This window comes from Coturnix japonica, chromosome 1, assembly GCF_001577835.2.
Source record: "Coturnix japonica isolate 7356 chromosome 1, Coturnix japonica 2.1, whole genome shotgun sequence".
Taxonomy (NCBI): domain Eukaryota; kingdom Metazoa; phylum Chordata; class Aves; order Galliformes; family Phasianidae; genus Coturnix; species Coturnix japonica.
In genome coordinates this window covers 82,764,771-82,788,336 of record NC_029516.1, presented here as the reverse complement: position 1 = coordinate 82,788,336, position 23,566 = coordinate 82,764,771, and the positions used below count along the sequence as shown (strand labels likewise).

Below are 23,566 nucleotides of genomic sequence, written 5' to 3'. Positions count from 1 at the left end.
CAGGAATGTGTTATGTTTTTTGTGTGTGCTTGTGTGTGCATGACACTTAGCTATGACATTGCTCAGCTCTTCTCTCTGCCTCTTTCAATGGGTATTTGATGTGATGTTGGAAGAACACTAATTTTGTGTCTGTGACCACTGATGCAGGGGATGCTGCTCATTGGGAGAGTAGGCAGAGGTAAGATAAAGCAGATCTGTGTTCTTTTTCTTCTCCATGGAAGGAAGGAAGGAGCGCTTGATGCCCTTATGTAGCACCTTAGCAAGGGTGCAGACTTCCATCTACATTCAACTCAAGATTCGCAGCCATTTTTTACTCTGTTTCAGGCTGAACTTAGTTCTTCATTCCTGTACTTCCCAGCACGCCCAAGACATCTTTTATTTCCAAGGAAACTAAACGGACCGTACAATATAAATTTTAATACAATTAAAGGAGAAACCCCAGCACGTGTCATATACAAAATACTCACGATAAACAGCAGCTCACCTGGTAGAAAGACCCAGATATTAAGCTGAAAAGGTCTCATGGAAACCATTTGTGTGCAATTCACTGAATACAGCACAAAGCAATAGAAAACACAATTCATAATATAAGTGCTTAAGAAAGAAAATAAACCAAACAACCTGCCTTTTGAGTATTAAAGCAAACTGATGCCAGGTGTATTTGTCAGTGGAGGTTTTGGTTTCCTTTTTAAGGAGTTACTTAAACTGTTGTGGGAGTCTGGTGTGATACAGAAAGGCTTGGCACTGTGCAAAAGACAAACCCTTCTGCAGAGTGCTGTGCAATCAGTCATCGGTCAGGAGCAGAAGTAGAGCATGGGGGGTATTCAGAGGGAAGCCTCTGTTCAGGTCCAGCTGTCAGAGCTGCAGTGTGGTTGGCAAGGTGAAAATGTGGAAAATGATTAAAGTGAAAAAGAGGGTGTTCAGCCTGCAAGAAGCTGGTAGTTCTAGAAAGAGCACACATAGACTGAAGGAAAAGGAAATGTGAATGAGAGTGCTGTAAGACTGCATTTCACTGGCAGCCCTTCCTGTGACAGGGTCAAGTTGCCTTTTAGTAGCACTGCTCCCTGTGCCACCTCTGTCCCGCTTGCAACCAGGATGCACATGTGCAGATAACTTTGGCTCCTTATCACCCATGTGGGGCTTTGTGGCAAGCTTGTCTCCTTTTCCCCGTTTTTGACCCCTGAGTAGGAATGCTCTAAAGTTCCCATTGTCTCATAGAAAGGGACAGTGAGAGAAATGCTGATGGTGCAGCAGGATTCTACAGAAGAAGAAAGAGAGCAGTGTCTTATTTGTCACTAGTGACTTGCTCTGATCCCTTAGACTCTCATTGCTCAGTGCTCTGTAAACTGCTTTTAGCGCACCTATTCCCTCTGGCATTTTTCCTCCCAGTACCTACCTACAAGAAAAATGTGAAATGAACATTTGTGTGTTGTGTCCTAGTAAGATAAACAGCTCAAGAAACAAAATACCCCACAAAGATGGTGGCGTGATGCTTTCAGACTTCAGCCTACCCTGCTAACTGTGTACGTGGATGAAGCAATAAGGTAATGGGTACAGCTTGCAGCAGGACTGAACAAAAGGGAAAAACAAAACAAGCCCACTGTATTCAGGGCAGGGTTAAGTCTGCATGTGCAGTTGCTTAGGAAACTTGGTGGTGCTTGGGATTTCTTTCCACTCTTTTCCCCTCAAAATGAGAAACCATGTTTTCCTACACAGTAGGCAATAATATCTCTTAAGTCAGATGAGTCCTATCCAGTGCTAGCATCCTGGCTGAGAAGAGAGAATGCTGACAGAAGGCAGCAGCATTCAAAGCAAAGTAAATCCCACCATGAGAGACTCCCCCCAGAAATGGAGAACCTACTCTAACAAGTATTCCTAGGCAAATGTACAAACAAAAGCAGATTTAGGAAGCAAGGGCCCTGACTTAAATTTCATTACTGTTGGTACACATATGTTATCTGCTCTTTGTTACAGAAATTTATACGGGGAGTATGAGAAGTATGAGTAGGAAGAAATGCACATAAAGCTTGTGTACATGTGCATGTGTGCGCACCCAAGTGCTCACAAGCACCACCACAATTAGTGGGACGGTCTGTATGAGGTATGCCCCGTGTCTGAGCAGTGTGATGGAGGAGTTGTATCTGGGTACCTGGGTTGGCAAAGCCATCCTTTCAGGAGAGAAAAAGGTTATGAGAACTTCTGCCACTGCTGTACGTAAGCAGTATTTGCTGCTGGGTACACTGTCAATATGTATTGTTCCCTACAACGTCTCAGTGAAAACAAGCAGGAGGTGTGTATCATATCCACCGTGAGGTGCTTTTTCCTTAAGTGTGTGCATTACTGCCTCTTTAGGGGAGAAGAGATATCACACATCTGTAACCATCAAGTGTGAGCCTGATCTTGGCCCACACTGAACAGCACCAGCAGGTACCAGTGCAAGGCTGAATGTAAAAGTAGTTTTGTCTGCTTTGAGTTGCAGCATGGAGGCATGGCCTGGCCAGACATGGCATGTTGGGGTCTGAGGCCAGTTGTGCGTTGCTAGAGAGGTGGGTGGACATGGGCTACCTGCCAGGGCTTTGCAGGGCCCCTGATTTCCTTAGAGGCAGCATCAGAGTATCCCGAGCTCTAGAGCTGGCATGCTGGAGGATCACAGCACTGAAGATGTTCTTCTAACCCGTTGTAGGAACACAGAGGGTCCTCCCAGTTGGAATTCCAGTGAACCCTTTGTAACAAGACCAACTCGTAGCTTCTGTGTCTTCTCAAGAAGACTTTTCTACTGCTCTCATCCCCTTTCAGAGAGCCTAAGGGTCAACGCAATAAGCATTGCTGTAGAGAACGGTGGGGACTGCAGTGCAGAATACACAGGATAGGAAACCTGAGGGAGACAGAGAAAAAAAAATTATATATATATATATATATATATATATAAAACTGATTTCCCCCCCCCTTCTTAATTCTAAATCTAAGTCAGAATGTGGCAGATCCGAGACAAACATGGATCACCAGCTATAGTCCACAAGAGGGCTCCTATTATGGCAAAAAAAAAAAAGGCTGTGCTGAGGTAGTTCAAGGCATGCACTGCAGTGAGCTACTGGCTCAGCACTTGCTTGGTGTGAAAACCTTTGGACCATACACAAGTGCCATCCCCCTGTGATGAGAGGATGACTAATGAATGTACTGTCTTAATTAAGCAGCAAAAGGACATGGCTCAGTGCATCATGAAGTAGCAAGATCACAGGCTGCCACTAAGCAAGCAATACATTGTCCTAATGTACAGCTTCTAGCCCTATCCACATACAGCAGCTATTCCAGGCAGTGGAGTTTGGAAATGCCAGCGGCTTCCCCACCACACACCACCACCCCCCTCCTCTCCCCCCCCACAAAAAAAAGCCTGGAAATCTTTAATTAAGAAAAAAAAGAGGAATGTGGCAGAATGGATGAATCCAGTAGGTGAACTCCCACCAGTGAACAGTACACACAAAAGCCCCCAGAATTCATGCTAACCAAGGTTTTAGTATCTGTTCCAGATAGGGCCTTCCCCAGAGGAAAATATGAGTGGGTGGTCAAGTTTGGAAATGAGAAAAGTGGCTTGAATGATAGTTTCCCCTTCTTTCCGCCTCAAAAATTCTAAGCCTTCAGATTACTGCAACACAGCTTGAAAAAATGTCATGACTTTTAGGACTATGTAACTTATTCTGTGCTATCACGCTAACAACTCAGCATCCCCTGGTGAGACCAGGAAAATACAGACACCTGGATAATGAGACAAGAAGCAACTGTTTGCTGGTAATCTTTCCTTAAGTCTCTTGACTTGGAAAACGGCTTTGGAGGACGCAGCTATGAACATTCCAACTTTCAAACTAAAATGCATACGATGCTTCAAAGTTACAAACCTTTAGCAAGCCAGGGTCTTCCCCAGCCGTTGCTACACCATTCACAACACCTCATATCAAAAGTAAGTCCTATTAAGTTCCAAAGTCAGTCAGCATAACAGGCAGCAAAACCTCGGTGCAACGATGCTACAGGCCTTCTACCCATTCCTCTGAGTGCTGAAGGGAATGGAGACAGCTCAAGAAACGGGCTGGTATTGGTAATCTTGTTGGGAAAGCCAGAGTCGTTACCCTTTGGTTCACTTCTCCTTCACCACTACAGGGTCAATCCTTCATTTATCTGATTGCTGATGCTCCCATGTTTATGCATTAGATAAGGCACATAGCTTGCAGGCCATTAGTCAGAAGCAACCTCTAGGGGATGAGGCCACATGTGAGACTAGCAGGTGATGAACTACTTGCAAATGAGTCCAGTAGGACAGAAACTAAAAGAGTGCCCAGTTCTTAGCTGGGAGGCCTGTAAAATGTGGGGCTCTCCCAGTGGCAGGGGATGTCTCTGCAGATCCCAGTAGATGGATGACCTTGCTACAGCCCACCCTTCAGATATCAGCCTGGGTCCTTATACAATTTCAGAGGAGACACTAACAAATCAGTCAAACATTCATTTCCTTTCTCTTCATTTACTTCACTCCCATCCACTCAATAGAAATGACTTAAGTACAGAAGTAAATGCCATAAAAACTTGTGTACCATCCATGCAGGGTCCCTCCATCCAAGGGATAAAAGGCCATAGAAACCTGGGAGATTAGGTCCTGTAACATTTTTCACTAGATTAATTTCTAGAAATTTGAAATAACCTTAAGAAAGCAATGCCCCACAAGCAATACTAGCTTCATCTCATGCCTGGGAAATATAATCGGCCTGAATTGGTGTAACACTATAACGTGATGAAAAGCACAGCAATGATAGCAGAATAGTAAAGTCCTAATCTGCAGTGAGTGAGGATATGCTCTGGGCAACAGCAATGGATACATAAACAAAGGAAAAAAAGTCTGCTTACCTTTGGAAGGCCTCATGCAGGCAAGGACCTCCAGAGGAGATGCCCTCACCTCTTACAACCTTAAATGAAGTCTGGGAAGGAATGGATCCTGGCTCCACCCCTTCCAGTCACTCAGGTGCACTGCTTGCACCTGAGTTCCCCTGGGTTGGCCCTGCCTTCCCACCAGGTGCTCAGTCACTGCTTCAAGCTGTGACTCAGTATTTCCACTATAGTTGGCAGGAGAGCCCTACTGCTTCTATGCTAAGGGATAGTGCATACTCCTATCAAAAGCCATGCCTGGTTTTGCAAGCTAGTATTGCGCTAGAATCTGAGCTGAGAGGCTATTTTGCCAAGAGAGGAGCAATGCAGTAAAGTACCTGCCAAGGTGATCTGGTCATAGAGTTGACATTTCGCATGTCACTTTACAGCTGTGGGGTGTGCTCATAATTTCTTTCGCATCTTCTCCTGCTGAAGCTTGATTCTTAGAACAGTGGGAACAGGCTGAAAGAGAAGATCCCTCATTAGTACTTGGAATATCTGAAAATGCTTGATCCAAATGCCTTCTACAACAAAGTAAAGTATAACTGAAAGTGAGAAGAGTAGGGAGAAGAAAATCTCAGACAGTAAAGAAAAAGGTCTTTTAGTTACTTCTGTTTTCCCTTGGTTGGACTCATCCCTGTCGCCTATATCTGACCATGACTAGCCTGTAGCCATAGTCTGACCTGGTCCATCTTATATAGATGTTATCTGTGTAGTGTTGTGGATAAAACTGTACTGTTAGCAGGGAGTTAGAACTCCAGCCTGACACAACAACAAGCTACCAACCACATGCTGAGATAAGGTCAGCAGGGAAATAATGGTAAAAGTGATACGTCACTCCATGCAACTTACCAACAGAGTGAGAGAACAGCAGCATTATCATAAGGAACCAAAGCAACCCTCTGAGGTCTTTGAGAAATGTTTGTGTCTCAGCAACTAAGACTGGCTTTTGTTTTCATTATACAAGCTGGATCCCTGTCTTACTGCAGTAAATTGTAATTGCATGGAATATCAAGCGCTGTGTTCTTGGTTAAATTAGTTGGAAAGATTTAAAAATATATTCAGAGAGTTTTCACTATGAAATTACTACAAAGACAAGCTGGTTAGACTGCGAGCTCCTCAAATTAGAGACTGTGAACCTCAACAAAGCACCTACATGTTTTGGTCACCGCAACAATCACACATCTGAGAACCCTTATTTCCGTTTTGCTCTATCTTTTCTATTCCCTCCCACACTTCAGCTACTTGAAGCATGGCTTTTTGAGCTCAGAAATGACTGAGCTTCAAGGAAGCTCTTGGTCCTGCTTTTCCTACGCAATAGCAACAGAAATACTCTCAGACGTATTGTGGGCTCCCACAATATCTCTTGACTGGTGATCTGCAGCAATGCCAGTAGGAATCACATGCAGGACAGACATTTCCCTTCCCAGACAGGTGGTAATGCACAGCAGCACCAAAGCATACAAACTGGGAAGTTGGTTTGAAATGCCAGCTTTGGTCCCTTACAGCTTACACCCAGTCTGTAAGTGGCTGTACAAAGCAGCACCACCTGACTCAGCAGATCCACTCTGTGTGCATATTAGGAAAATGGGACTAAAAGGGAAGTTCCATTTTACACAGCTAAGCCCATTGCTGTTGCAGGTGATCCCATTCCACCACACCGGTATGCTTTTTACATCTAAAAAGCAATCTTGCACTAGTAAAAAAGGTATCTCAGAATACTCCAGAATCTTACTCCTTTAATGGTAGGGAACCTTTAAATTTTCATGCCTGTATTTGTTTAGAGAAAGATCTTTGAATTCCACTTGTCTTTTTCCCATAATTAGAAGCTCGGCACAGGCTGCTTGGTTGTGACCTTCATGTTTTCTAACAAGATTACTGCTCTCCCATTGACACAACTCCAAGGCACAACAGGGAAGAGCCAGCACTGGTGTCACAGAGGGACATGAGTGGAAAATGAGGGCTTGCACAGGTGTTGCTAAGGGCCACTGCCTTCCCCAGGTGCTTCCTTTCTTGGTGATAAAGCACAGAGGGGTAATCAGCCTAGCCTGGTGCAATGGTCACAGGAGGGGAAGAAACACAGTAATGCCACCTTCATACTCTAACTTGCAAGTGACCTTGCTTGGAATTGAAATATTGCTAACAAGAGATGTGAAGATGATGAACTCATAAGTGTTCTTGAGTGAGCCAAGTCCCTGCTGCCTAACAAATGAACCTGTTTCCAGTGGGGGATACCACTGTGACCATGATGAGCTAAAACACTCAGCCTGGTGGCTTTTGGTTTAAGTGTGCTGAACACAGAGCACTCTCAGTTTGTCTTCAGCCTTCACCTCTCCAGTGACCTGACAGACCTCGACTGGGTGATATTTATAACACATTGCAAGGCCTGTTGTCTTTCTGTAGGGCTGCTTTTCCAAGCTACTAATGGGGTGCAGAGAGGACATGTATTGCTGTTGATTTTCAGTACTGGATGGATACCTACCAACCTTTGTGAATCCAATAGATTTAGGTGCTCACATCTTCAGGGGCTTTCTGGTTGGCCATCTTAGACATAGAATTATAGAATCACTCAGGTTGGAAAAGACCTTAAAGATCACGAAGTCCAACCACAACCAAACCATATTACCCTAACTCTAACAACCCTCTGCTAGATCATGTCCCTGAGCACCACATCTAAACAGTTTTTAAACGCATCCAGGGATGGTGACTCAACCACCTCCCTGGGGAGCCTATTCCAGTGCTTAACAGCCCCTTCTGTGAAGAAATTTTTCCTGTTATCCAACCTAAACTTACCCTGGAGCAACCTGAGGACACTTCCACCCTTCCTGTCACCACTGAGAAGAGACCAACCCCGCTTGCGTTGTAAACACCTTTCAGGTATTGGAAGAGAGCAATAAGGTCCCTCCTCAGCCTCCTCTTCCCCAGACTAAACAGCCCCAGTTCTTTCAGTCTCTCGTCATAGGGTATATTCTCCAAGCCCTTCACCAGCCTTGTTGCCCTTCTTTAGACCTGTTCCAGTACCTCCATGTCCTTTTTGTACTGAGGTGCACAAAACTGAACACAGTACTCAAGGTGAGGCCTCACTAATACCGAGTACAGGGGCAGGATGACTTCCCTTGTCCTGCTCACCACACCATTCCTGGTACAAGCCAGGATGCCATTGGCCACCTGGGCACACTGCTGGCTTATATTCAGCCGACTATCCACCAGTACACCAAGGTCACTTTCCATCAGGCAGCTTTCCAGCCACTCCTTCCCACACCTGTAGGGTTGCCTGGGGTTGTTGTGACCAAAATGCAGGACTAGGAGCAGCAGCTACCTGATGAGATCTAGTGACTTGCCACCTAACCTGAGGTGCCTGAGGTTCTTGTTGCAATCACAAAACTTGTGGACACGTCTGAATTACTGAAGTCTTCGTAGCGTGGGACAGGGCACCTCACCTCTGCTCTTTTGGAACCAATAAAGAAGACAAATACATATATCCTGATGACTGGGGTTTTTCTAAAAGCGCTCAAAGGAGAAGAAGGTACAAAAAATACTCAGTGTATCAGTATAGTTTCTATAAATGTATATTTTACATAGCTTTTTATATATTTTATAAGCAGTAAGGAACTAGTACTGGAAAAAGGAGCTGTACTTACCGTGCCTTGGAAGGTATTTCGCTGCTAGGATGACAGCCAGTAGGAAGGTGATAATGATGATACTTGAAGCAGTAATGACATTATAGGATGGAAGTGCAGAGGAGACAATGCAGTCATTTGCTTTTGCTGAGACAGAAGAAACAAAGTATAAGTATAGGGCCCAGCAACATTTTGTCATTTTCACGCAATAGCAAGTATGTCAATTATGGTGGTTTAGGCCAAATTCTAACTGAAATTCAGCCTGAAAATACACCTATTCAGTAAGCAAACAGACAATGCTGAAACCTAATCTATAGGAGCCCTTCATTTCCCCTACGTGTGCTGTATACTGAAATTTTTGTCACATCCACAGAATCCAAAACGCTGTATCTCTGTCCAGAATGGGAGCGAGACAGGCCTATAAGTACTTCTTAAAGCAACTAGTTAGTCTTGGTTAACCTTGGTAACTCTATGATTCTATGTATTTAATAGACTGGAGGTGTCATTCTCAACATGGAAGGAAAAGGATCTTAGGAGACAGCTCAGGATCAGTGGGTCTGTATCTTTTGGCTTAGCATCGCTGAGGATGTCTATTCTACCACTTGTAAATGTAAGTAGATAACAGACCATGCATACAGTACAGGACAACCCTAATTTAAAAGAAAGGCCGCACTGGGTATCTGTTCATAGGTCTTCAGATTTTCACCATCTACACGTAGCACAACTAAGCATCATCCAGCTTCTAAGATGCTACTTTGACCTGCTGTACAACCTGACCTCACGTGTCCCCCACTGCAGAGTTTGCCTCCTGTGTCTACCAGAAGTTGTGATCTGTCCAGAAGTACACATGCATGAAAGACTTGTTTGGAGGAGTATTTTCATTGAGCCAAAGCAGGAGTGGTTGCACTTCTTAAAAGCCAAAAGGTGAGGGTTTTGTGACTGTGTCCTCATTGTTAATTGCACCCTTCTTTGATAACATGTGACAACAGTATGTTACTATTACTTTTTTGTTTGTCAGTCTCCATTAGTCCTGAAGCTGAGTGGCACATCTCCTCACAGGCCCCTTTGATAGAAGACTGGTAAATGTATAATATAAATAAATAAATATATAAAAATCCCTTTCTGCTGCAAAACACGTAGACTGCAGTGTGCTGCCTTGCCTCATGCTGTTTCCACTTGTCCCTCAAGCTTTTCAAGGGACAGACTTAGCTATTACATTATCACTTCTAAGCCAAACAGCGATGGAATTTTATCTGTTCAAGTTAACTCTATATTAAATGTGTATGAAAGCAGTATTTTGTCCAGACCCCCAGCTAACTTTTCCCGTTACTGAAGCAAGAACAAACATGCTTATGAAATGAGAAAAGTCTTAGTAATTGCAGCCTTTGAATCACACACATTACTCAAGTCCCTCCATTCAAATACCAGGTCTGTGTCACGCTACTGGCAGTGAGACCATGCTGGTACAGAGAAACACTGAGTGGTGGCAGCCCCAGCCTGTGAGAGCTGCTGGTGCTGACACCACCTGATCACAGCAGGATCCAGCTGCCCTACCAGCCCAGCTGTGATTCCCCGTAGTGGGAATCCTTGTAGAAAAAGTTGCAGCCATCGATGAAAGTTAATGCTTGCTGAATGATTCTGGAGACTAAACTGTATACAAACACAAAGAGGCAGCGGGTGGTGCATTTCAGCAATCAAGCTGGTCACAGCAGCTGTGAAACAGAGAGTGACCTCCACTGGTGCAGATTTTTGTGAGCATGGCATTCGGGTTCTTGTTCATCACTGGTAACAATGCATAGCTAATAGTCGTGACTATGCTGAAAAATGGTGTTTTGTAGAGCAAATTCTCAGCTATCAATTAGTGTTATCGTGCTCTTTGTACCTGTTGTGGTTTCCACACAAAATAATACCACCAAGCTGTTATTTTTGGAGCAACCTACATTGTATAAAAACTTACCTAGAAGCAAACTGGTGGACCTGAGAAAGCCATCATATTCAGCGAAGCAAGTGAAGTTGAGATCTTTTGTCACGTTGAGCCACAGTGTGCCAGTGACGTTGTATGGGCTGAGGCTCGACTCAGACTCCCAGGTGGTATTCAGCACCACAGACACGTTGTTGAGGACTCCATAGATTTTGGGCTTGGGGAAGCCTCCATGAGAAGAACATCTTACCACCATTTCTGTTGATTCACATGAACTAGCGGTTACTTCTCTCTCTATGCTCGGCTTGCTGAAGTCAGCTGAAGAAAGAAAGATTTAGAAAACATTTAGAAACTCACGGTCAAAGCAAAGAGTCCCCTGTGGGACATCCCTCCTCTATCATAATCTGTTTGGCCTTTCTTATGTCTTAGCATTCTCCCTCCAGCCCCAGCATCTTATTCTATAGACTACAGATGATTGACTATAGTCTATTCCTGATAAAACAGAAAAGTGGTTTCTGGAAGGCAAGAAATTGGATTATTTGTGGTGGGGAAGAGATTTGTTGTTGTGCATTTTTCATGTGGTTAACTTCTCAGCTCCCAGTGATACTCCCCTCCACAGCTGGAGAAGTTTCTGACAGTTCAGTTCCCTATTTTCTTCTTGACTCCCATGAGGATAACTGAATGTAACTCCTTGCACAGATGTCCATCATTCATTCACTCATGTCAGCAAGCAGTGGCCAGATGTCAGGAGCTTGGGATTATTTTTGCTGAGGAATTTCATTCAGTGTGGGAGAATGCTCCTTCAACAACTTGTTTGGAGGATTTCTGGAACTCTCTGCTGCTAAAGGTATTCAAATGTGTATATAAATATGTATGTACCTTATCAGTATCTCTGCTTTTGGCTGAAACCAACCGCCACAAAAACAGTGGTGCAAATGGAAAATCATGTCAATGGAACTTTTTGTAGCCTCCAAGAAAAGATTCAGATTCATTTTGAGCAACTTGGATGAGGAACTTGAGTAGTTTCTTTGAGGTAAAAAACCTCAGTTCTCCAGCTGAGCTCAGCCTCGGGTTGTGGAGCTGCTGTGCTGTCCACGTGCAGCCCAGCCCCCAGGAAGTGCTGCTGTGGCACAGAGGAACCTTATGGGAGGCTTAACACACACTCTGACTCTATTTGAGGCATCATGGTGAACATTGCTACACTATGCTGAAAGCTTCAAGGAATGTTCCTTCTCCCTAGTGGCTGGCACTAGAAAGCTCACATGTGGGGAGGCAACCCACCTACCAGTAACAAAGAGGGTCACGAGCTCTACACACAAGAAGTGAGATCCAGGTTTGTCCGGTGAAGACTGGAGACTCTGAACAACACACTGGTAAGTGCCACTGTCCAAGATTTCCACACCAGAGATCCACAGGGTGAGGTTCTCAAAGTCCAACTTTGTCCGGTTGACATAGCGTAGATGCTCATCAATCTTTTTTCCTCCTGAGTAGGCCAGCACCACATCTGTGATGTTCATCTGCCAATACACACGGTAGTTTTGCAGGCTCTCTGAGCTGGGAATTTTGTAACAACAAGGCAAGCTGACTTCTTCTCCTACTTTACTTTTGACCACTTTCTTCTCCTGTGCACAGCCTGTTGAGGAGCAAACAAAAGGCACTAAGACAGTGGTGCAGGCCTGTTGCATAGGGCTCACCTATTTCAGCTCCTTCTGCACCCTAATGTACCTCAGCCCTCCACCTACTGAGCAGTTTACACCTTCAGCTCTGTGCTGAGGGGAGGACTGCCTTGGAAATGCTTTTCATGTGATGCTCCAGTCCTTATTAAGACTTAGGGCACACAGCTATTTTGGTGTGAATTACCAAAAGCAAAGGCAAGAGACTTGCCTGCCTGGACAGAAATTGTGGTGGCACCTTGAAAACCACATCCCAGAATAAAGAACTGCCATGATAGCCATGGGCAGGGATAGAAAAACCCAAACACATCTCATGTCTGCTATCTCCTGTGCTCAGTGTTTAGAAAGCCCATGTCCTGACTCTCTCACATTCCCTGCTTCCAGACAGGACCACAGTAGATAAATAAACTGTGGGCTTTGATTTGTGTTTTCATTTATTTATTTTTGTAACAAAAAACAATAACCAGAAAAGCAGCCTCTTTAAGATCCCAGAAACAGCCCTACAGTAATAAACAGCAGAAGGAGACACATTTTCATCACCATATTAGCACAGCATTAAGAAATGACCAAGTTTGCATAACCTAGCTAAAAGCAAACTCTCATTTTTGAAGGCCTGCGGGCCCCCTTTGGTCCCCTTTTGAATTACATGCAAACCAGCACAGACATTCCCAAAACATCCACGCCTGTGTCAGTGCCATATCTCAGCACACAGGCGCATGCTTATGACAACAATCTGGGACCCTTGCAAGGGAGAAGTTACGACACCTTTGACCTGCTTAGCCATAATCCTCCATTTTGCATTACTGCTTTCCCACTTCCCTTCCTCTTTTCAGTGGCTGGGTGCTCACCAGCGCCAGGACCATAAGTACAAGGGGGCAGCTCAGCCAGGAACTTCTGCCATTACAGCACTGTATGTGTCTGCTTTTTCCTGGGTCTGCGCAGCTTCAGGGATGATGCTCATCCTCTGCACACCCCAGTTCAGAAGATCGGGTTGTTTTACATTTGCCCTGCTTGCCTTGGCCTCATGCTGTTGGCACTTACCTCCAAGAGTCAGAGATAACTCTCAGATCCCAGGGATGCCCACAAACAACCAGTAGCAATATGGCATGCTGACCTGTGCCTGGTGGGCCTGAGGAGATGCTCTGAATGCTTCCAGGTGCCAGAGGGAGACAGACAGCACCCCAATACATCTTAATTTTGGGTAGCGTAACACTACAACACAATGGAAAGCGCAACAATAGTGGAGTGGTTCTAGGTTGCAGCAAGGGAGGATAAGATCAAATGCAGCAGCAAACACAAAAAAACAATGAAAAAAAGCTGCTTATTCTTGGAAGTCCTCAGGTAGGCAGGGATCTCCAGTTAAAAAATGCTCACCTCCCCTTACCAACCCTTAAATGAGGTCTGGGCAGAGGTGGATCCTGGCTCCACTCCTTTCAGTCATTCAGCTGCATTACATGCAGCTGAGCTCCCCTGGGTAGGCCCTGCCTTCCCAACAGATGCTCAATCACTGTTTCAAGCCGTGACTTAGTGTTTTCACTACAGCTAGCATTGTGGGTTGCATGCTGATGTTTAGCAGTCCCAAGACCAGAACCAGAAGTAAGCTTTCACCTTATCCTGCCTGCATGCTTTACATCAGACCTGTAGGAAATGGAATAAGCTGTCTTAATACCCATTACAAAAAGTTGAAGGTGAAGGTAAATAAACAGATTCTCATTGAGCCGCTTCCCCCCTCCTCACTCAGCCACCTCACTGATCTTCCAGAGGGAAAGGTCTGATAGATGCCGACACAATTTTCCCCACTACTCATACTTCCTCTTATGATGAACGTGGACCAGAGCCACCAGGCAGGGACAGATCAGGAGCCCACTCATCCCACTGACCTGTTTCAGCCCACTGATCTGCGTCTGCTCATTGACCTGTGACTCAGCCCACTGGCCTGTGGCAGCCAGTCACTGGCAGAAAATGGTAGAAAAAGCCATTCTTGCGCAGACCAAGGTGGGACACACCCAGCCAGCCTTTATCAGTCACAAATTGATAGACTTCTTGACACCAGCAGCTTAGTCATTACTGCTGTAGCTATCTTTTGTGAGCAGCCCCTACCCCTTTGGGAACGCACACATATCTTTGGCTTCCATAGCATCCCATAGCAGTGAGCTGCCTGGTTTGATTTCATACTGTGTGAGAAAGCACTTCTTTCCATTTGCCTTCCAAGTGACCCATTCTGGCTGTGATTCTTGAAGTTCCTCCCACTGTGTGCCTGCATGTGTTGCATGTGGGTCTGCTTGTGTTTTTCCTTGACCACATCTTTGCTTTTTCATGTGGTTCAGCTCTTGTGCTGGCAAGACCTCCAAGGGCAACCAGCGAAACTTTGGGATCGTGGATCCTGAAAATGACAGCGCAGTTGATTATGTATTTATTTTCTATTTCCTTTTGCAGCAACAGGGGAAGAGTAGGCGTACAGAAAATGTCAGTGTGACGGCACATCATGAGTTGCATGAGGTTCTCTGTGCCTTGCCCCTAAGAGTCTCCTTTGCTGCCAAAAGGAGAACAAAAACCTCCGCGGCAGTACATATACAAGGGCTGGAAACTCCTGATGATGTCACATCTACCCTTACAAGGTACTATGCAGCCTTGAAACTGCAACCTGAGCACTGAGGGCCTGAAGGAATCAAAGTCCAATAAGAGTCATTCAGCCCCACAAAAGTCCCCTTTCACTTTAAAGGTGAACTGCAAAGCAAAAATGAAAACTCAGTTCTGTCCCATTTCTGTGTTTAACGCTCTCCATAGCCAGGCTGTAGGGCAGGCATCCACCATGGAAAGAATTTTTAATGACTTTTCTAGAGCAAAAAAGAAGCCCCTCTCCTGCCCTTGGTGAAGCTCACCCTCTCCTTCACTGTGTGCTCGTGTTGCTCCCTCGCTGATATGCTGCAGCGTGTGGCTGATACTGACCCTTTTCCCCAGGCTGTGAAACTTGCTCCATTCCAACCACTGTGCTGCAGTTGCCCCCAGAGTGGGGCTAATTGGAACAGAAAGGTGAGCTTAGAAAAACTGTCAGGCATTTATATTAGCACAAATGTTCAGAAATTTCAACAAACTAAACCTTTAAGGGGCTGAACAGTCCCCATTGGTCCTTTTTTACCCCGGGTCATTTTGCTGATGAGGGATCTGAATCTTTCAAAGATTACTACAGCAAGTGTCCTGTGCAACATGTGAATACTGGAAGAAATGCTCTAAGCTAAACCAGCTGCTTCGTGCTCTTCCGGCAAAGCAAAGCAGCTGCTGTGTGAGTTTGGTTAGCTCCTGTCACAGTGACCTCCTAAGGGGTCATGTTCATTTACTCATCCCAGATGTGATGGGAGAGCAGAGAACTCCATTGTGTTCTGAAGAAAACCTGCCTCCCACTTCATTTGGCTGCAGCTCCATTCAGTCTCATTTCCTCCTACATGCTCACAACTGTCAGTGTGCCACAGCAATGAGAGGTGATTATTCCTAGTTCACAGCGATATCATGGCAGGCTCAAGATGGGGAGAGGGCTGGAAAAGGTTTTCTAAATGTTTTGCTTTGCTTGCTTCTGCGGTGTAACAGCAGTGTGAGCTGTGCTCCCTACCTCCCTGTGCCTCCATCTTCACAGCCACACTCCTGCTAACAGAGCAGTAACTGCCCTTAGAGAATGAATCCTTGAAATCATGTGGTTCAGGCTGTGAAAACCAGAGAGCTTCCTGCATCTACAGGCATTTCACACCCTCCTTCCGTGCCATGAAAGCATCCAGAAGGGTACGGGAGGTCGCGCTGTAACTGAGTCACTGCTCTGTCATAAACCTGGCTTTAATAAGAAAGAAACTCTGCCGATCACAAAAACTTCCATGATCTGTGATTAGTGACTGAGAAGGAGAAGAGGAATCTGAAATGCTGTGGTGAAGGGGCTCAGAGCAGCCCCAGGGCCGCGACAGCCATCCGGTCCTTCTGCCTTTGTTCCTGATCTCCCCAGCCCTGTCTGGGAACTTCTTGAGATAAAAATCTGCTACTCTTTGAGTCACGCGGGCCCTCAGCTGGGACAAGCCCACCGCCTGGGTATGTCCAGTCTGCTTTGCTTATAAGATGAGTAAGACCGCAACTCCTCTCACTGCAAGTTAGTTGGCACATGTCTAACCTTGGCACTAGCCGGGTCACGTCTAAACGAGGGGCTGGAGACGGGCTGCAAAAGTACTTGGGTAACGATGGCATTGACCCAGTAGGTTCTTAATATCTCCCCCTTTCCTGCAGAGTCCTCCACATGGGGAGGAAAGGGTGGAGGACATTCTCATGTGTTACTGGTGTGCACTGAGAGGGACGGTGGCGGTGGGGATGGAAGGACATTTCTGGCTTGGGGAAAGACGCAGAGGGAAGTCTGCCTGATCCTTCCCCTTCTGCATTCCCAGCACCAGGAGCGGGTGACCCAGGCAGAGGAAAAGGCAGGGGAAACACTGAATCTGGATGCCCGCAGAAGATTTGCATGTTTTAGTTCCTTTTGAGATCAAATTCCTGCATCTGGCTGAGCACTCTAACAAATCCCAGGTTCCAGCAGAAACTGGATGTGGCAGTTGCGTAAGACAGGCCTTTGGTGGGGGGATTTGTAGCACACGAAGGCAAAAATAAACTTGTTAATTTTTTTCCCCAGAGACCATGTCCCTCACTGACTGTAGCACTTTGTATTCCTCTGTATTTATCCCCCAGCTAGAGATGCCCCCAGATCATTCTACGGCCTCTTCCTATGCTGCCACTATAAATACTGCTGTCTTCACAGCAAAGCTTTGGAAGTCGAGGTCTCCCCACTGCCAAAGGCCCCAGTTCCTTCAGTGCTTACTCAGCCTCACTGCCTCACACAATTCCCACGCAGCCAGACCGTCTTGAGTCTAACAGGAGGTGAAAGTGCCCAGCAAGTAGGAAAAGCAAGCAGTATCCCTGTCACGTAAGCCTGCCCAGAATTAGAAATAATTTTAATTTTCATTTGTTCTCAAGTACAAGTCCACAGCCACAGCACCATTTACCTGTGCAGGTGTGCCCTGTCTATTGGGCACATACGGCTACACCTCAGGGTCCCTGCCACAGACAGAGCAGAGGTGTGCAGGTGCCCCTTATACCATGCAATATCATCTGGGGCTCACCAAGTCATGGGCATCTTTAGAGTACAGCGTAGCTGGAGGTGCCACCATTACCCAGCACTCAGCACTTTTATTTTCAGCCAGGCAGTCCCCTGGGACTAATGATGTTTTAAAAGCATAACAGTGAAAAAGCAGAAGCAAAGCTCGTGGCATTTCTGTGTTGGAAAAGATTTACATACTCTCAGACAACCTACTGAGACTCCTGAGAGCGGTGCCCCACCAAGGGGACAGAATGGTTGCAATCAGACATACCCACAAAAAGAAAGCTGACATCTTTTCAGCTTAAGTGATTCTAATGTGTTTGCCTTGCCACATCACCATGAAGAACACCATGTTGAAGGCATGCAGGTAGGAAATACATTAGAAAGGAAGGAGGAGTTCCCTGAGTATGGGAGTTCTCCTCCAGCCTGGCCTCCAGCTGCAACTGGATGACAAACTTGCCCCAATCTCATAGCCTTCTTACACAGAAAAAGGAGACCTTGCTCTCCCTTCCTTTCTAGCCCCATGTGCTTGCATTGCTTTCTCTTCAGGGCTCCTTGGAGTCTGGGTCAATGTGCCTTGTTGACATGAAACAAGGGGAAAAAATGAGACTTTCTGGCAGGCTGGGAGCTGGATGAGTTCACCCCATGGTCAGAAAGGGCCAGAGCCAGTGCCAGCGAAGGGACAGGAGCAGGATTTGTGTCAGGTCACCTATGCTATCCCAACCACGCTGCAGCTCAGCTCAAGGCAGGGTGAGCTGGAGCGGTGTGAGGGCGTGTAGGGCAGCCTCAGTGTGTAAAAATTTCAGCCCCAAACTTTGCATGTTTAAATGCGGGAATGTCTGACATTCACATAACAAACAGCCCATAAATGCATCGGTGCTCCAGAAAAAAAAGGAAAAAGTTCTTGGCTTCGGAGTGATGAGCAGAGTTAACAAGATTCATTCTGATCCAATTGGAAAGAGGACACAACGTTATTAGAAGGGATGTTGGACCCGCGCAAACTCCACGCATGTGTGGAAGTGCGATTTGACTGTGAAAGAATTTTAGTTGTCTGTTCGATTCCACCCCCCCCAAAGAGTTATTTCATTCAAAAAACCCAGCAATAGCAGAACGGGGTCTATAAAGAACAACAGAAGCCCTTGGCTGGGTTTCTGTTTTTTCAGACAGGCTTTACAGCAGGTTTTGCTCTGGATAGACAGGCGGACAGAAGTTCCTCAGTTCTTCTGCTGTTGCTTTTAAACCAAAGACTTTGCTGCATATCTGGAGCCAGAGCTCATCAAAAAAGAAATGAAAAAGAAATACAGCACGGCCCATGCCAGAGCTGGCACTGAAATTAGGCACAAAGCACCTGGTGCTCATTGCCAGCCCGCCAATATTCAGGGGAGGCCAAGAAACCTTCCTTACCCTCAGTACTACTCTCTGAAACCCAGATCCTCTCTGAGCTCCTTACATGTGATAAGATGTGAGGGGGATTTCCAGAGTGAGTTACTGGTGAGCAAACATTCCTTTGCCATGCTGAGGAAAGTGAATATTCCCCCCTCCCTTCCCCAGCTCTACAATAAGTCTAAAAAGCTGTTGGGATTTCCCTCAAAACTTCCCAAAAAATTCATAACTGGTAAGAACCAGCTGGACAGTCTCTGGTAGTTGAAAATATTCCAGGGAAGCCAGAAAGGAATATTCCATGGAGCAGACGTGGGGTGACTGGTCCCTGCCATCAGCACCGTTGCCATCTTGGCACATTGGGCAGGGACAGGTCATTCTGAGCTACTTTGTGTGATGTTTTCTCAGCATAACAACCACATACTGAGATGGAGGCAGTAGGTAGGTGTGAAGGTGCAATGGCAGGCAAAAAACAAGCCTGCAGGGATACCAGTAATAGACCATAAATAAATAACTTTGCGCTGTAATCAAGGCTGTAATTGAGGCTGTTCTGCTGCTTTTCCACTGCTCTGAGACAGCAGGGCATTCGTGTGCATCAGCATCTCCAGCAGCAGCTGACATTTCAGGAGCAGCTCTAAATTACAGTCATATATCAGCAGGTCACCTCAGGTGAACCTCAGAGCAGGAAAATTCAATTTATATATGGATAGATGGATAGGTATACAGATTTATATGTATATCTATCTATGTCTATATACATATAGATAGATGGATGGATAGATAGATAGATAGATAGATAGATAGATAGATAGATAGATAGATAGATAGTTATACACATATACGTATACCATCAAGTGGGGTTAGTTCTGAAGTTGCTGGCCCTTGTGCCCTGCTTAATGCTGCAGGGAAGTCACTGGCAGGGCCATGGCAGCTCCTAGGGCTGCACTGCTCTGACATAAGAAGGTCAAAAGACATTCTTTGCCATCCCTGGGGGAGGCATCACCTGCAAGTCTTGATAAAGCTCATGTGTGATGCCGTACCATGGAGTTTTAAGGATCACCAGTGAAGGAATATCACTTTTGGGAGAGAAAGGTGGCAGGGTTTGTATGTATGCATGCAGAGGGAGAAAAAAAGCACTGTGGCTGTGCTGTCTTTATCAGCCAACACCAGGAATTCCACAAACTCATTATATGGAAAGGATCTAACAATTGCACCACAAAAGCTGCCATAATGCTTCCAAAACAGCTTTTTGTCCACTGCCAAATCAAACCCTGCAATTTTGTAATCAATCAGGTTTAGAAAATAACTCTTCTCAGCAATGGGGCGACCAAAGTCAATGGCAGTCAATATGCTAACCACTAGAACTGCTAGTTTGCTGATATTACTAAACTCATATTTCTAGCACTGATGATTAGCAGCAGGCTGTATATCTAAGCATTGCCTGTCTTTGGACTTGGAATCAGCATCCTTTTTAGTAAACCTACAGGACTGATGAATTAACGTGCACTTATTGCTACGTGAATAGTATAACACAAACCCAGAAACTCCTAAATTACAGATGGAGAAACAGTTCTGCCCAGGATGAATTATTTGCTGATTGCAGTATGGGCAAAATATGCCCATGCCTGATGTGCGCTTTGCAAGCACAGAAGCCAGGGAAGGAGTGTGGGGAAGATGTGAGAACAGAGAGCTCACAGAGGGGTCCAGAGGCTGCTTTTTCACCAGTCGGCCCTGCAATTTCATCCCTGCTAAATTCTCTGAGTTCTGTTTTAATATTCTGAGACTGAAAGTCAAAACAAAACCCAGCAGAGAGTATCAGATATCTCACAGTTTCACAACACCACCATGAAAACCTCCTTATTTTGCAGCGCTTGATTTTTAATCAGAGCCCCAGTTCAGCCCCGGTTTGCTCCAGAGTTTCATTATCTGCAATGAAACACCAGGATTGCCATTAAGCACAGCCTGTGAGCACAGATCCCAGCTCAGAAGTGAGCTTTGTGTGCTTACAGGGTTAGCATTTCACACATCTCAGAAGAATCAATCAGAGCCCCTTGAGGTCTGGGTGATCTGCGGGCTTTGGTGAATGTTGTGGCCCATACTGGGAACAGCTATCACTGTCCTCTAACACAGAGCTGTGCTGCCTGAGGGACCCCTTGTACTGCAGCACAACACATGCCCTGCCCTGTCTCCCCACCACAATCTCATTTTCAGCTACCCAAAAAACTCCAGAACTTGCACAACCACAGGAGCCCAGGAGCCAGCAGCTTGCTTGTCCCCCCAAGCCCAGCACAGCATTTCTTTGCTAAGGAGCAGGCTTGTGCCACAAACATCCTTCATCCTCCCACCTCAACAGCAGCAGTTCAGCAGCCAGGAGCATCTGTGTCAGCCTAGGAGAGGCTGTAGGAATGCCTCGGCCATCTCAGTCATGACAGAGGAACTCAAAGAGCCCAAGCTGGCCCTGACCAAGCCAGCATGCCTCCTTCACAGGGAGGTGATGCCATTGCTTCACTTACCCAAAGTAATGCAATGGAGCACGATGAGCCCGAGCCCGAGCCATCTCTTCAGAGGCCAGCTGGTTGGCACTGGCAGACACCCCATCTTGGTGCAGTGCTGGGCCAGCAGCCGGAGCACCCACGACCTTCTGCCACCTGCTTCCTCCTCAAGAACCCTCCGGCACAGGCCTTGCCAAGTCTGTTTCCCTCCTCGTCCCCTTGGGCTTCACCAAGAGAGCGATGCCACCACCTCAGTGCTGGGAAGGAGGCAGGGGCTCAGCACTCGGCCACGGGTCACCGCCAAACCCTCCTTGCTGTCTCTGCAGGGCTGTGGGACTCTCACTCCTCTCCAGGCACTGGGGGAAGGCTGTGCAGGGCGTGGGTACCGGCACTGATAAGCTGACTCACGCCCACCCGCAACTTCCTCGTGGGGCATGCGCAAGGGCGGGCGCCTGACGCCACGGCCCCACAGGGCTGCCGAGGATGTGGGAGACACCCAGTCCTCAAAACAGAGGGGCCATAGGGTTTGGGAGGGAAGGAAGGGCTCCTGTAGGTGTTGGCTGTCAGATGGCATGGGCTTTGATGGTTAGGTTGAAGTTAGATGTCTGATGCTGCACAGAGAATAATCCCATAACATTAAAACTGGAATAAATAAGAATAGCAAATGATTTCAAGTTGAGCTGGGTGTAATCAGGCAAGCAGTCATCAAGCTTGCCTTCATTAAGAGCATTACGGGAAAGCACCTCTCCTACCATGGCCGAGTGCCAGCACGGAGCACACTCCAAGGCCATGTCCTCGGTGCTCTCCTCGCTGCAGGCTCTGCCTCCAGGTTGGCTTGTGGCTCCAGCTTCTCACCTGCAGCATTAGGTGTAGGGCCATGGCTGGGCTCCCCTTGGTGCCTGGGGCAGGAAGGTTGGCACTGTGCTGGCTGCATGGCCTCACAGTACAGGGTCATCCTGAGCAGAGCAATGTGGTCAGACATCTCCTGTCAGTGCTGCTTCTCTCACATTCAAATGCAAAGCACGTTTTCAATAAATCTTTCCTCCTCCTGCCCAAAGTATCTGTGAGGGATGCAGAGGTGATCTGACGGCTTTAACAAAGCTCTTGACATACGTCATGGTTCAACTCCAGTTTCCTATGTGACATAACCAAGCAGGTGGCACTTCTACAGAGAAATCAATTACCAAAGCAAGAACAGGTTACACCTTTTTTATTGTGGGTTTTTTTTTTTTGTTTTTTTTTTTTGCAGGGCAATAAATATTATACATGAAAGCACGCTGGTGAGTCAGAGCGGGTCTCTGTGCCTACCCACTGTGTGTTTTCATGTGTTTTGTGATCCAGGCTCTGAATTCAATCCTGTATATTTGTGCTCTACCCAAGCATCAGTTTGAAAGCAGTGACGACTCTAGGACCAAGCAAGTACAGACAAGTGTTTTCATGATACTTGGGGAACAAGAAAAGCCCCAAACCAACCATGAGCATGCCATGTATTTATGCTGTTTCTTTTAGTGACAGCCCCGGCTCTCATCTCCACACCTCTGTGCAGCATTTTAGGCAAATAGGGACCAAACCTCTATCCTGCTTCATTATGCAGTTACTGGCAAGCCTGTTAGAGCTGTGCAACTTAGCATCTCGCTTTCATTTTAAGTTCAAGTTTCAAAACAATTTATTTTCTTTTGCTATTAGTATATCACAGCTAGAAGGAAAACCCAGCTTTTTACATCCACATCTGCATTTCTTGCTCAAGGTTCTACCCTGCTCTTAGGCAAGCAGGGAAAGCAGCAGAGCTCCCCAGCCCTGAGAGCCTCTGCTCCTGGCCTCCCTGCCTTTGTGCCAGCTTCCCATCAGCCTCCAACCTGAAGCATTATGCCGCTCCCTATCTACAGAGTAACCTGGAGCAGCTCATTGCTTCATTATGGCTCACTAGATTCGGTACAGGAAGCTGAACTCATGGATGTCATTCTTGGCCAGAGCTCCTTCTCTCTTCTTAAGTATCATGGCTGCCGATATCTTGTAGTACATACAAAGAGCTCCCCGATTGCAAGGAGATTACAATAACAGAAAGAGCACAGCAGTCAAGTGCTTTGTTCTGCTTTGATCAGAGGCAGAAGTCATAATCTGCCCATCACTTAAAACTTCCCTGAGCACACGTCCTTGATTCTTGGAAGCCAGCTCTTCAAGGGAAGAAGTTATTACGAATCCTTAGTCAGGAGTGCTAACAAAGTTGAAGGACTCGCATTGAAGTCCCTGTTCAAAAGAGGCTCCTTGATAAGAGCACGATAGCAGGTACTATAAACTCAACAATTCACAGGGAAATCCCCATAGGAATAAGCTTTCTTGTGCACTTCAATAAGCCTTCAGCATTTTAACCATACGTGCTCCAGGGTCAGTTTTGTCCAGGTGGAAGAAGCACAGTAGCTTGAAAAGGGAAGCTCTTGTTTAATAAGAAA

The 23,566-nt window shown here is 46.2% G+C and overlaps 1 protein-coding gene across 2 annotated transcripts; it reads right to left on the bottom strand.

Moving 5' to 3' along the window:
• Positions 1 to 351: 351 nt before the first annotated feature.
• On the bottom strand, positions 352 to 21,590 carry LOC107322032 (T-lymphocyte activation antigen CD80). Of its 2 annotated transcripts, none has more exons than XM_015879619.2 (6): positions 21,138 to 21,590; positions 11,735 to 12,082; positions 10,486 to 10,767; positions 8,550 to 8,675; positions 5,247 to 5,370; positions 352 to 2,875 (listed from the first exon to the last, which is right to left on the bottom strand). In XM_015879619.2, exons 1-5 carry the CDS (start codon positions 21,220 to 21,222, stop codon positions 5,264 to 5,266), a joined length of 948 nt encoding a protein of 315 aa, XP_015735105.1. In that variant the 5' UTR covers positions 21,223 to 21,590; the 3' UTR covers positions 352 to 2,875; positions 5,247 to 5,263. The 2 variants fall into 2 exon arrangements, with proteins under 2 accessions (XP_015735105.1, XP_015735115.1); XM_015879629.2 differs by lacking the exon at positions 21,138 to 21,590 and adding an exon at positions 13,237 to 19,338.
• Positions 21,591 to 23,566: the final 1,976 nt, after the last annotated feature.

Coding starts and splice junctions, on each gene's coding strand:
- LOC107322032 (XM_015879619.2), bottom strand. CDS start 21,222: ATGGGGTGTCTGCCAGTGCCAACCAGCTGGCCTCTGAAGAGATGGCTC. Junction 10,768..11,734: donor CGTGACCCTCTTTGTTACTG/GTAGGTGGGTTG, acceptor TTCTTTCTTCAG/CTGACTTCAGCAAGCCGAGC. Junction 8,676..10,485: donor GTCCACCAGTTTGCTTCTAG/GTAAGTTTTTAT, acceptor CTTCTGTCTCAG/CAAAAGCAAATGACTGCATT.